Source organism: Eptesicus fuscus, chromosome 10 (genome assembly GCF_027574615.1).
Source record: "Eptesicus fuscus isolate TK198812 chromosome 10, DD_ASM_mEF_20220401, whole genome shotgun sequence".
NCBI lineage: Eukaryota > Metazoa > Chordata > Mammalia > Chiroptera > Vespertilionidae > Eptesicus > Eptesicus fuscus.
The window spans coordinates 77178546-77193351 of NC_072482.1; the positions used below are offsets into that span (position 1 = coordinate 77178546).

At 42.3% G+C, this 14806-nt stretch overlaps 1 protein-coding gene across 1 annotated transcript; it reads left to right on the plus strand.

Moving 5' to 3' along the window:
• Nucleotides 1-8923: 8923 nt before the first annotated feature.
• On the plus strand, nucleotides 8924-12175 carry CCN2 (cellular communication network factor 2). The gene is made up of 5 exons (XM_008162448.3): nucleotides 8924-9211; nucleotides 9343-9562; nucleotides 9844-10095; nucleotides 10227-10438; nucleotides 10819-12175. Exons 1-5 carry the CDS (start codon nucleotides 9146-9148, stop codon nucleotides 11113-11115), a joined length of 1047 nt encoding a protein of 348 aa, XP_008160670.1. The 5' UTR covers nucleotides 8924-9145; the 3' UTR covers nucleotides 11116-12175.
• Nucleotides 12176-14806: the final 2631 nt, after the last annotated feature.

Genomic DNA, 14806 nt, shown 5'->3' on the forward strand with positions numbered 1-14806 from the left:
GTGGACACAAGATGGCTGCCACAAGATGGCCAGCAGGGGAGGGCAGTTGTGAGGGACCAGGCCTGAAAGGGAGGGCAGTTAGGGGTACTAGGCCGGCAGTGGAGGACAGTTGGGGGGGGACCCAGGCCTGCAGGGGAGGGCAGTTGGGGGGGACCAGGCCGGCAGGGGAGGGCAGTTGGGGGGAACCAGGCCTGCAGAGGAGGGCAGTTGGGGGTGACCAGGCCGGCAGGAGAGGGCAGTTAGTGGCGACCAGGCGATCAGGGGAGGGCAGTTAGCAGCGACCAGGCCGTCAGGGGAGGGCAGTTGGGGTGACCAGGATGACAAGGGAGGGAAGTTAGTGGTGACTGGGTCAGCAGGGGAGGACAGTTGGGGGGACCAGGCCAGCAGGGGAGGGCAGTTAGGAGCAACCAGGCTGGCAAGGGAGGGCAGTTAGGGGTGATCAGGCTAGCAGGGGAAGGCAGTTGGGGGCAATCGGGCCGGTAGGGCAGCAGTTAGGTGTCGATCAGGCTGGCAGGGGAGTGATTAGGGTGATCAGGCTGGCAGGCAGAAGGAGTTAGGGGCAATCAGGAAGGCAGGCAGGTGAGCAGTTGGGAGCCAGCAGTCCTGGATTGTGAGAGGGGTCCCAGGGTAGAGAGCGTGCAGGCTGGGCTATGGGAGACCCCACCTGCCCCGTGTACAAAATTCGTGCAACAGGCCTCTAGTCTTAGATAACTATCTTAAGAACAGAGATTGCTACACTGTATATAGAATGTGAAGAAAAAAAAGCACTGGAGTTTGGAAGAGAGGCAAGGGTGTTCCCTTTAGAAGAACTGAATTAAAACTCACATCTCTACTCTACCTCTAATCAAGCTTGTGTTGTTACTTAGCCTTCTTGGACCTTAATATTCTCATCTGCAAATGGGGAGAATAATACCTCACAGGGTTGCTATGAAGCTGAAGTGAGATTGTGTTTTCAAAAGAGTTTTGAAAAAGATTTCTACATAAACAGAAAGGGATACAGCCTTATATCCATTTTGGTTACCCAGACAGAGCTCTAAGAAGCATTCTTGTTAAATTGATCATACAAAGTTGGTATTGTGCATTCTAATGTCAAATTAAACAATGCATTATGATTTGTATCTGGTAGAAGAGATACACAATGGGTTATTGCCTTGTAGAACATTAACCAGTTTTGTGTCAAACTATCAATCTTATTCTAATACTAGAAGCCTGGTGCACGTGGGGTCCCTCGGCCTGACCTGTGGGATAGGGCCGAAACCAGCTCTCCGACATCCCCCGAGGGGTCCCAGATTGCAAGAGGGTGCAGGCCAAGCCAAGGGACCCCACTTGTGTACGATAGGGGCTGGGAAGAGACACGGGAGATTGGCCAGCCGGGAAGGGACACCAGGAGGGCTCCAGGGCGTGTCTGGCCCATCTAGGTCAGTCTCGATTGGCCAGACCCCAGCAGCAAGCTAACCTACTGGTTGGACCATCTGCACCCTGATGGTCAGTGCACATCATAGTGAGCAGTTGAGCGGCCTTAGCATATTACACTTTGATTGGTTGAAGGGCCGACTGGTCGACCGGACACTTAGCATATTAGGCTTTTATTATATAGGATTCTTTTTTTTTCAAGTTGCCTATAAATAGTTCCTCAAAATGTCTTATGGAAACCATTTTATATTCTGCTGGTGTCTTCATTAATTAATGAGTTGAATAAATTTTGTACATGTTCATTTAAAAAATTAAACAATGCATTAGTTCACTTTTACTTTAAATCTGATGATGTCAAGAGTTTAGAGTGTGCTTTTCTTCTTCATAAATGGTGTAAGCTCCAATCCAGAAGGAAACACATCTTCTCAAACAGTCCTATCCATTTTCTGATTTTAATAAATCATTCCCATAGGCACCGTCATTTAAAAATTCACAGGTAGGAAAATATTTTAGAAACTCTTTGGACAATTTGAACAACTTAGTTTGCAGCATTCTAGAATGTACTGGCTGCCAGTTTCCACTTAAGTTGAAAATTTACTTGTCACTGTCATGATACTACAGTTTACATTACAAAATGAAGTAAAACTAAAGTGCTAAAAAAATAGGTAGAGTGTAAAATGTCTGTGGCATTATGTTAAACAAAAGGACACCATCTTGGTTCCTGAGAAATAAATAATCTAAAGAAAACATCATATATACAGGCAATAACAAATTTTTAGCTGTTTTTTTTTTTTAATATTTACACACCATTTCTTACTTAAGGATTAGTGGCACATGCTTTCACTGAAGAAAAAAGAACTATTTTGAACCTTCCATTCCCTCTAAAATGGAATGAAAACTATAAAACAGAAGTGAAGGGAGTAGATGCTATCATGTGACCAAAGCTGGGTATAGAATTTCTTTTTATGTATCCTGAAAACTATGATTAAAAGAGAAATATATTGTCATATTTCTTTTATACAGGTAACATGTAAGGGACATTAGAGGCATAAGACAAAAAGTTTCCTTTGTTAAATATCTCTACCAATTGTGAGCATCTAATCTACAAACTGAAGAAATAGGATTTGATTTTTCTCAGAGTTTTAACACTAAAATTCCTGCAAAGATGAATGGTGTTATAAAGACTGTGATGGGCTTTTATAGTCAAAGCTGAGTTGGATTCAGTCTTAAGGGTAAGGAAGAGCGACTGAATAACAGAAGAAATGGGTAAATTTAAAATCCTACTACATTATGTAAACATACTTTCATAAATATGATCTCCTTGGGCTGAAAAGTAACCATGACCAGGTGGGTAATTTGGGGCTCAGAGAGGATTACTGCCTTCCCTGAGCTTACATGACAGGTAAATGGCAGGTATGGTAGCCAACCAGTCCTCTGGGCCCTAGCTAATGATTTTTTAAACTGTTCCAGGGAGCCCTGAAGTTGTGAGAAGGGACTCGGCCTTCTGGGCAGGAGGTGGGAACACATTTCCAAGGATGAACCAATGACATCTGGCTTGCTTTGTCTCCACCTCCACCCCTCCAGCAGAATCTCTAGGGACACATTCAGGTACATATTACACTAGTCCTTTCCAAATATTTATCCCTTACCTTACTCTCATTCTTTAAAATAAGTTATCTGTTTCAATTCTCTCTTCCTCTTAAGCCTATTGATTTGTTTCACCAAATTACACATTTGAAAGAATGGTTATCTCCACTCTTTTTCATTCCTACACACTAACACTTAAGTATCACCAAAAAGGCTCTTCACATTTAGGCTGATAAAACCAAGACTGTAAAGACTCCTGGTTGCTAAATTGTAATAAATTTGAGTTCCTGATCTATCAGGAAAAGTAGTAGAGACATATCTCCATCAGTAGTAGCATCCGTGTTCTACAGCACCATCTCAGGGTAATGCAGGATTCTTTTGTTTTCTTCACAACAGAATTCTAACTAAACTAATAGAATAAATTAAACTATACCACCTTCTTAAACCATATATAATAATAAACTCTAAATGGATTAAAGATATAAATGTAAGACTCAAAACCATAAAACTCCTAGAAGAAAACATAGGCAGGAAAATCACTGACTTTTCTCTTAGCAATAGTTTTCCTGATATATCTCCTCAGGGAGGGAAAACAACAGAAAAAAATAAACAAGTGTGATTATATCACACTAAAAAAATTTTTGCACAGCAAAAAAAAAAATCAATGAAATGAAATAACCTACTAAATGGGAGAAGATATTCGCCAATTATATATCCAATAAGGAGTTAATATGCAAAATTTATAAAGAACTCATACAACTCAACACAAAAAAAAAAAAAAAAAAAAACCTGAATAAACACTTCTTCAAAGAGAACATATAAATGTCCAATAGACATATGAAAAGAAGTTCAATGTCACTAATCATCAGAGAAATGCAAATTAAAACCATAATGAGATAACACCTCACACCTGTCAGAATGACTATTATCAATAAGTCAACAAATGACAAGTGTTGGCAGGAATGTGGAGAAAAGGGAACCCTTGTGCACTGTTTGTGAGAATGCAGATTGGTACAGCTACTGTGGAAAACAGTATGGAGGCTCATCAAAAAATTAAAAATGGGACTGCGTTATGAGCCAGCAATTCTACTTCTGGGTATATATCTGAAGAAACCCAAAACACTGATTCAAAAGAATATATGCACCCCTATGTTCATTGCAGCATTACTTACAATAACCAAGCTATGGAAGCAACCCAAGTGCCCATCAATAAACAAGTAGATGAAAAAGCTGTCGTATACATGTACAATGGAATATTACTTGGCCATAAAAAAGAATAAAACCCATATCATTAGTGACAGCATGGAGCGACCTAGAGGGCATTATGCTGAGTGAAATTAAGTCAGCAAAAAAAAAGACAAATACCATATGTTTCACTTATATGTGGAATCTAAAGAACAAAATAAATGAGCAAATGAAATAGAACAAACTCATAGATACTAAGAACAGACTGATGGTTGCCAGAGGGGAGGGGTATTAAGGGGGTGGGTAAAAACGGTGAAGGAATTGAGGGGTAGAGATTTGTAGTTGTAAAATAACCACGGGCGTGTAAAGTACAGTATAGGGAATATGGTTAATAATATTGTAATAACTATATGGTACCAGGTGGGTACTGGAAGTATTGGGGGGGGGGGGGCACTTTGTAAAGTACATAATTGTCTAACCATATGCTGTACACCTAAAACTAATACAAAATAATATTGAATGTAAACTGTAATTAAAAAATAAAAATTTAAAATATAAGTGAGACAAGCAGTAAACTGAAGGAAATATCATATTTTAAAAATATATATATTATCCGTTCTCACTCCTCTAGCCTCTACTCCATCTACAAGTAAATGAACAGGCAAACATAAAACCCAGACCACATGAAACAACTTCGACTACCTTCTGACAAATACCTTTGCATCAGAAAATATGCTAAGAAAGTCACAGAACTAATTATAAGGAGGAAAAGCATGAAGGAAATGAATGTAATTTAGATAGTAAACATCTGTGCTTCGTTCCCACCTCTGAACTCCCAAAGAGTACACCCTCTCTTTAACCTTCATCTTAAGCAAATATAAGGCAATGTAAACCAAGCCAGGTCCCTGAAGTCTTCCAGATAATATTTATTAGAATTTTCAAAAAGCCTTCTGGCACATTCATTTACATGATTGAATTTGAGGCATGCTAGAAACATCAGAAGCCCACTCCCAAGCCTCCATCATGACAAATCGCTCACTGTCCAGATGCCCTTATACGGCCAGACTTCCTATAAATCTGACCGTTCAGTGTATGCATTGCGTATGTGTCTTGGCTCTGAGTCACATTCCTCCGGTATGTTTCCTTGGGAGCTTTGATTTCCGCTTTGAGGGCTGGCACAGACTCCTACTTGCTCTTATAAGAAAATGCCCAGGATTCTAAGTTGAAAATGTGCAAAATTCCTTCTTTAAGTACACAAACACTCCAAGTCTGGCCACTTTCCTGTAGTCCTGCCAGGTTTTCTCTATGTCTGATACCTGATCAAGTAACCTTTTTTTTTTTTTTTTTTTTTAGGGGGGAACAACAACAAAAAACATAGGAGAAGGAATATAGTACATCCACAGCTGAAGATCTTACAAGACTTAACTAAACGACCTGTACAAATGATGCCCACATAGACACACACATACCTTATATAGCTCTGTAAACAGGGTTCAGTGGCCAGCTTACTGAATTCCTCATTTCACCAGGGGGGAAAAATGCTCTCTAAAAAGCATTTGCTAGAAAAACACTTGCTTACAAGACAAAATTAGTGCATCTTAACCGTTTTGTACACAAATTCAAAGACCTTTTTCTCCCAATGCTGGACCTGCTGTCAATCAAAAGGGTTGGGATAAGTCAGAGTTGGACAAAGTTATAAGAAGCCACTATATCCACTCTACCGCCCAGGCACACACAAACATTTGCTGAGTCATTTATAATAGTGCAAGAATTCAGATCCCCATGGCATGAGTTAGGGACTGAGTGTCAGCCCTTCCTTTTGAATTTCCTGGCACTTAAGATCCGTATCACAATATAAACATACTTTTGAGTCTGTGAATGTCTTGGGTGTCATCTCTCTCTCTCTCTCTCTCTCTCTCTCTCTCTCTCTCTCTCGATAACAATCTTTTACTTTAAACCCTTCAAAAGAGTTTTGATCATATACCTTATAATGCACAGGGTATTTTTCTATCCTGAGATTCTATGTTCTGTATATTTCAATATGCTTATTTTCTCTTAGCCATTATTAAAACCACCCATTTGGAGCTGCGATGGACATTTACGACTTTGAGGGACCATATGAATTTTATAGTAAAAAAATGTACAATGTCATGGTATTTTTACCATCACAGCAGAATGGTAATGTATTTCTTATGTTTGAGGAGAAAGAGAAAATAAAGGAAGACTAAATAATAATAATAATAAGGAAGCAAGTCCCCGAAAATTAATCTAATTAACCATCATTAAACCCTATGAAATAAAACATTCTCATTATTATCATCATTTTATAAATGGAAACTTGGGAATATGGCTCCTACTGGTGACTTCCCTAAGATTTGTGAATGGCAGTTCCCAGAATACAACCCAGGTCAAACAAATGGAACCCAGTCCAGCAATGTATCGCCTCCATGAATGAAAGTCTTCACTCTGTTTCACACGAAGCTGTTGATGGTGGCTCTCAGACTCTCCAGAAGATTCAAAAATCCCCAGCCTTTCTCTCAGCTCCCTCACCCTGCAAAGCTGAGAGAGCTCACCGCTGAGCCCACATCCCACCTTAGGTGAGGTTAGAGCTTCACATCCCTACCCTTCCCCATTTACCACACCTTTCCAACTATTAGTGGTAGATGTAATTGGGGGTTTAGGTCTTGAAAGATTTCGCTGTGGCTTCCCACATATTTTGGACTTTTAAAATCATCCACAAGGGAAGAAGCAGTTGGGGGCCAAGTCGCCTTTAATACACATGTGGCTATTAACATAACTTGGAATGTTCCTTCTTTAAATAGGAACTTTTAGGCCTCTTCTCTTTGAGGAATGCTTGGAAAGAACGTTCAATAACAATGATGAAAACTCCTCCTGAGCTTCAGAGGCCCCCTTGGCTGGCCATTCACACTGTTGACACGCAACTACACTGTACAACATGTGGATTGCTTAACGAGGTAATTGTGCACAGATGATGCGGTCTCTGCTGAAGTCGGAGTGGTTATTTTTTTTTTCCCCTTGGCTATTTTTCAACAGAATGAATTGAAACTTTAAAAAGATATATATGAAAAAAAATATGGCCAGCTTACACGGGCTGTTTTCAACTTATAAAGCTACAGTGTTGTTTCTGAAAGTTTGTCTCTGCAACAGAAACAGATACGGGTATCTTAAACCAATAAAATGAAGCATCAACAAGTCATTGGTACCACCACTGTCAAATGATGTGGCATTACAGTAGAAAACACTGGGATGGCACTGGAATCACTCTCTTTACACAACATGGTGACTGGAGCTATTAACAAACAATAAAAACGACTAAACTATAGATGCCAAATGCAAGCACAGTTCATTAACTCAGTCCTTGGTGAAGCTAACTAGCAAAATTAAGAAGTGGAGAGAGGCTTAGGCTTTGTTGGCCATATTTGAAAACTGTACACAAGCAGAGGGAATAAAAACTGTTCTTTCCTTGACCTGATCTCATCCCTTTAGAATGCATGCTCCTCAGGTAATAAGAAGTTACAATCACTATTCATGGATGGGTGGAGAGTCACTAACATCTATTATTCACTGACACTCTCACTTCATAGCCAGACAAATGGAGGACAGTGTTCTTCCTATATAAACAGATATTTTACTGCAAAACAAGCCAAGTATAATCCACATTTGAATATTATAGGTTTGAGTGTAAGAAAAATCACTCATTCAAAGACCCACAATGGTATTTTCAACACAAGTAAACCCCAAGCATCTTGCTGGCGCGCTCCTGATTCCCCTCTCTTCCCACTCCTGTGCTCTCACCCCAACATCCAGAGCCTCTACCTACCCAATTCATAATCTGCTCTGACATAACAATAAGACCATTTTCTGGAAATATTGATGCCCACTCATCTGCTTTCCCTCCCTACACCCCAATAATAAAAATGCTACATGAGTTAAGAAAAAACCAAGCCAGAGTGCTGGAAATCTCCCCCAGAAAGCTGCGCGCGCGCACACACACACACACACACACACACACACATACACACACACACCTCTGGCTTTGTTCCCTTTCTTGTCTGGCCATGGGCATACAAACCATTATCCCAAGACCCTAAAGATCAAAGTCCTACTGTCCAGTATGGCATTCGGGGTTCTGCAGGCAGGCTTCTTAGGGATTTCCACTTAAAAGCAACTAACTCCTCGTCTGCTCTCTGAAGAGTTTCAAAGGCAGACAGCCTCTAAAATTAAAATCATTACAAGATTAATAAAGAGGAAACCCTTTCGAATTTTTTAGGAACCCCTGCTGTTAGCCTCTTTAGCCACCTACATCCTAAGAAGGATTTGTTAGGGGGCAGAACAGGCACAGCTGTTAGAAAGAGAAGTGAGTGGTATAAAAATAATAATAATTGCTGATGTGTTTTTAAATGATATAAATCAGGAGTGGTGCGAAGAAGCAAGGGGGAGGAAATCCTATTTGGTGCTAGAAACACTGAGCCTTTTTTTTTTTTTTTTTTTTTTTTTTCTTTTGGGAGAGCTGGAGTGTGCCAGCTTTTTCAGACGGGAGGAATGCTGAGTGTCAAGGGGTCAGGATCAATCCGGTGTGAGTTGATGAGGCAGGAAGGTGGGGAGGAATGCTAGGAATGTCCCTGTTTGTGTGGGACTCCATTCAGCTCATTGGCAAGCCGGGGCCGCCTGGAGCGTATAAAAGCCGGGGCCGCCCGCCCCAGCCTCACACAACAACTCTTCCCCACCGAGAGGAGGCAGCCAGCGCAACTCCAACCAACCACAGGCGACCGACCGCCTCCAGCCCGACGGCAGCCGCCCGGCCGACACCTCCAGACACGACAGCCCGGCAGCCAGGCCTCCACCTCCGGCCCGAGCCCTCACTCAACCAGCGCCCCGCCGACCGCGCCGCGCCCTCCCCCGCCGCACGCTCCGACCCTCCGTCCGCTGCGCTCCGACCATGTCCTCCGCCGGCCTGGGTCCCATCCCTTTCGCCTTCGTGCTCCTGATCGCCCTCTGCAGCCGGGTAAGCGCCGGGAGACCCCCACGGCCGGCGCTGGCGGGGAGGGACTCGGTGGGAAGGGGAAGGGGGAGGGGAAGGGGAGGGCTGGCGGCGCGGGGGGCGTGCGCCCGGCTGACCGCCTCTCCTCCCCGCAGCCCGCCTCCGGCCAGGACTGCAGCGGCCAGTGCCAGTGCGCCGCCCCGGCTCCGCGCTGCCCCGCCGGCGTCAGCCTGGTGCTGGACGGCTGCGGCTGCTGCCGCGTGTGCGCCAAGCAGCTGGGCGAGCTGTGCACCGAGCGCGACCCCTGCGACCCGCACAAGGGCCTCTTCTGTGACTTTGGCTCCCCGGCCAACCGCAAGATCGGCGTGTGCACCGGTAAGACCTGCAGCCCCGCCCAGGCCCCTAGCCCCCAGATACCACCACCGCCCTCCGAGGTGCCGGGACACTTAGGGAACCGCCACCTCCTCCCTCACGCCCACCTTCCAGCCAGAAAACGAGCCTCTGGAGTGCCTTCCTCTGGCTGTTTCCAGCCCCCCTGCCCTCCCCAGCCCTCCCCAGCTCTGCTCCCAACTGGCATGTCCAGCGCGCCTACAGGAACCAGGGACCTATGCCTGACCCCAGTAACCCCCCCTCCTTTTTTCCTTCCTCTCCTTCAGCCAAAGATGGTGCCCCCTGCGTCTTCGGAGGGACGGTGTACAGGAGTGGAGAGTCCTTCCAGAGCAGCTGCAAATACCAGTGCACTTGCCTGGACGGGGCCGTGGGCTGCGTGCCCCTGTGCAGCATGGACGTGCGCCTGCCCAGCCCTGACTGCCCCTTCCCGCGAAGGGTCAAGCTCCCCGGGAAATGCTGTGAGGAGTGGGTGTGCGATCAGCCCAAGGACCACACCATGGTTGGCCCTGCCCTTGCCGGTGAGTTGAATCTTCTGAGTTAGTGTCGCAATTCTCCCCCAGGGACTGAGTCCTCACTTTGCCAAGGGAAAGGGGGGGGAAATGTCTTATCCTGGCATCTTACCTTGTGTTTGTGTGCTCTGCCCTCCCAGCCTACCGACTGGAAGACACGTTTGGCCCAGACCCAACTATGATCCGAGCCAACTGCCTGGTCCAGACCACAGAGTGGAGTGCCTGTTCCAAGACCTGTGGGATGGGCATCTCCACCCGGGTTACCAACGACAACGCCTTCTGCAGGCTGGAGAAGCAGAGCCGCCTCTGCATGGTCAGGCCTTGCGAAGTGGACCTGGAAGAGAACATTAAGGTACCTGCTCTGCTCCTCGTAACTGATTTTCATGCCGTGATAGTAGATAGGACCAAAGTTAGGTCTCCTACCACCCTGGTTATTATAGGCCTGTTCTGTTTCAAAAATATCTAACTCTTGTGCTATGTCGCTGGAATGAGATGTTGTGTAATCGGAACCACCAGCTTTCCACTATAAAATCTTCCACAGTGGTAGTTAATTCAAGACATCCCAAGAGAGGCTATGCCTATTTTTGGAAAACTGGCAAATGAGACTCAAACTTCCTCTCCCCAAAATATAAACAGAAGTCAGACAGCATAAGCCTAGAACACACAGAGGTTGGAGGAAGCCGCTCCCCTCGTAGAGTCATTGATTTTTCTCTTCTCCCTTGTCTTCCTTAGAAGGGCAAAAAGTGCATCCGTACCCCCAAAATCTCCAAGCCTGTCAAGTTTGAGTTTTCGGGCTGCACCAGTGTGAAGACCTACCGGGCTAAGTTCTGCGGAGTGTGCACGGATGGCCGATGCTGCACCCCTCACAGAACCACCACCCTTCCCGTGGAGTTCAAGTGCCCTGACGGTGAGGTCATGAAGAGGAGCATGATGTTCATCAAGACCTGTGCCTGCCATTACAACTGTCCCGGAGACAATGACATCTTTGAGTCAACCTACTACAGGAAGATGTATGGAGACATGGCATAAAGCCAGAGAGAGTGAGAGACATTAACTCGTTTTAGCTGTAACTTGAACTGATTCACATCTCATTTTTGTGTAAACATGATTTCAGTAGCACAAGTTATTTAAATCGGTTTTGCTAACTGGGGAAAAGGAAAATTCCCTCTGAATTCAAAATATTGTGCCATGTGACATTCAAATAGTCTTATCAACCCCAGACACTGGTTTGAAGAAAGTAAGACTTGACAGTGGGACTACATTAGCACATAGCACCAGAATGTATACTAAGGTGTGGCTTTAGCGGCAGTGGGAGGGCTTGAAATCTTAAAGTAGCAATGTGCCTGCTATTTGCAGTGTTATTGAGAAGGAAAACCTTAGCATGCTCACTGGCCTGCCCGTAGCTCCAGCCTGTAGCTGACAGCTAGGATGTGTGTTCTGCCATCATGAGTCTGAGTCAAGTTCTTCTGTAAGTCAGAACAGCAGATTCAGCTCTGACATTCTGATTCGAATGACAGTATTCAGGAATCAGAATCTTGTCTATTAGACTGGACAGCTTGTGGCAAGCTAATTTGCCTGTAACAAGCCAGATTTTTTTTATTGATACTGTAAATATTGTGTGTATATATATATATTTGTACAGTTATCTAAGTTAATTTAAAGTTGTTTGTGCCTTTTTGTTTATGTTGTTAATGCTTTGATATTTGAAATGTTAGCCTCAATTCTGAACACCATAAATAAGACGTAAAGTTTGTCTGATAATTCAAAGCATGAAGTGGATATTCAAATGGAAATTCTGCTCAGTTAGAGTGACAGTCCATCAAAACAGATTGTTTGCTGAAGGTGAGCCAGTGATGCCCTTGGAAGTCTGATTTGTAGGTTGAAATGTGACAGCCTCACTTTGAATGAACAAGTGGCTTTTATTGAAATAAGAGTGGCTCTGTAGAGCGGATCAATTTTCCACCTGGAAGCATTTGTTTCTACTTTGACTATGACTGTTTTTTGGACAGTTTATTTGTTGAGAGTGTGACCAAAAGTTACATGTTTGCACCTTTCTAGTTGAAAATAAAGTATATATTTTTTCTATAAAGAGCTTGGCTATTCATTTATTCTCTGATTTCTGAGTTTTCTTGCATATAAATGGGAAGCTTTTGTTTATCTTAAAACTATTCTATAATTTTCTAAATATCTTACATACTAATAAATTGGTGAATCACTTCAATAGACTCTACATAAATGTATTTTACAGTGAATCAAGTGTCAAACTTGAAGGAATATACACTATATTGAGAACACGGGCATTTTTTTATCTTCCCGGTACTTCATAAACACAAATTCAATTCTCTTTAGATTACTTCAGTCTCCAGGAGCCCCTGTTGTATTACTCGTGGTCCTCTTTACATTTAATGCCTCTGGCTACTGTAGGCATTTAATTTCCAACCCTTCACATCACAGACTGTGCCTTGCACAAAGGAAATGTTTAACTATTTTTTGAATTTTTATGCTCTAAGTATATCTATTTCTGAACTTTAATATCTTACTGTTAAATCTGAAAAGTATAAAATTAAATCTGCATTAAAATGGAGCAATGTAATAAATCTTATTATATATAATTGCTTTTAGTTGCCATGATAAGCAAAAATAAATGATGGCATAAGTAGAAAAGAAAGGATAAGCAAATCTTTGATTCATTAACATTAATAGAAATTTGTCTTAAAAGCAACCCCTCCATTTCCCTAAGTTGGCTTTTTCAGATCTCAAGAGTAATAGCTTACCTAGTGGTTTGTTAAGTGACATGAAATTGTTCAAGAAGCTTGGTTTGGAAATTATGTGTGGCCCATCCAGGCCTCTACTAAAAACAGTGAAGTGAAGTAAGTGGCAAACAGAAACACTGCAAGCACAACTAGAAGGCTTATTTTTTCCAGATCAGAATAGCTGTAGATTCTAGGGGGGAGGGGGACTAGAAAATAGTTGCAGACAGACTAACCCATCTCAGAGTAATTGGCAATGTTGTAGTGCCTGTGTCATTTCAAGAGACAAAAATACATCTGAAAATAAAGGCTAGTTCTACAAACAGTGCTCATGCCACAAACCAAAGGGAAAACTTCCCATGTTCAAAATGTGAAAAGTATTTCTGGTCAAAACATTGGACTTTTAGGATACACCCACAAACATATATAGCAATGCTGTCAGCAGCTAAATCCCACTTCCCCAAACAAATCCACATGAGCGAGTGTGTGTGCGCAAACACACACAAACACACACAACAGAGTACATTGTATTTAGTTCACTTTTTCTTTCTGTCAATTGACTCCTAGCTGCGAAGATGAAGGACCATGGTAAATTAGCCAGATTGTTTTCAAAGGAATTTGAGAATTCTGGGAAGATATAAGTAGAGCCGAAACTGGTTTGGCTCAGTGGATAGAGTGTCAGTCTGTGGACTGGAAGGTCCCAGGTTCGATTCAGTCAAGGGCATGTACATTGGTTGCGGGCATGTCCCCCGGTGGGGGTTGTGCAGGAGGCAGCTGGTCGATGTCTCTCTCTCATCGATGTTTCTAGCTCTCTATCCCTCTCCCTTCCTCTCTGTGAAAAATCAAAAAAATATATTTTTTTAAAAATAAACGATATAAGTAGAAATAGGAGTATAGATTTTAGATTTTCCAAATCTCCACATAAAAAATAGAGTAACTAGGTTGCAAAATCATAACCTCATGAGCAATATTTATTTAAAAACTAGGTGGCAAAGTATCCCATAAACCCCCAAATATGAATGGGATCAACCCCCACAAGACCTATACTATGTGAGCACATGTGAAGGAAAAAGCAAAGGGATGCGTATACGAGGGTATATGATGCTTCTGAGAACAGGAATGCTCCAAAACAGCCAACAGTGAAATAGAGGATATGATCTGAGAACAGCTACTGAAACTGGTAGGGGTTTTGCCCACTCTACAGACCAAGGCTCTTTCCCAAGAAAGGATTCCGCACTCTTGGGAGCAGAATCAAAATTCAGCAGATCAGAGACAACTAAGACATTGAAAAAGAAGGTCCAGATAAGAAGGAGGAGAGAAGCAGAGATTCAAAATATCAGGAAGAAAACAGCCATATTTTTTAAAATGCACAAAAACAAAAGAGGAAGCTCTGTGGAGTTAGAAAAGTTATCTAAACCAAGCCTCTTTCCTGAACAAAGTTCAAGAAAACAAATTTCACATAAAAAAATAGAAAAATAAAATTATCAAAGCCAAATCCCAAACAAAGCAATCATATGGAAAAGAAAAAAGTAAAGGACAGAAAAATATCCCTACAGATAATAAAACCATGTCAGAAATACAAGTCCAGAAAACATGTCAAAACTATAACCGGCTATTTAAAAAAAAATTTAAGAAAATGACAGTAGACATAAATGATAAAAAGAAACAACTAATAACAAAATAGTGACATAAAGCAGAGTTAATAAAACAGAAATATGGTGATAAAACTCAAGAAGAAATTAGAAATTTAAAAAGTCAAAGTAGAAGAAACACAAGAGTGAATAAATACAACAGATAATTCCTTAAGAATAGATTATGAGAAGGATAAAATTTATAAATAAATAAAAAGAAATGTAACTGTTTCAAGAAAAAGTAATAAGTATTGCAGATAGGCAAAGAAGATCCAACATATAGATATAGGAGTGCCTGAGAAATTTAAAAAAAACAAAATACTAAAAACTATAAATCAA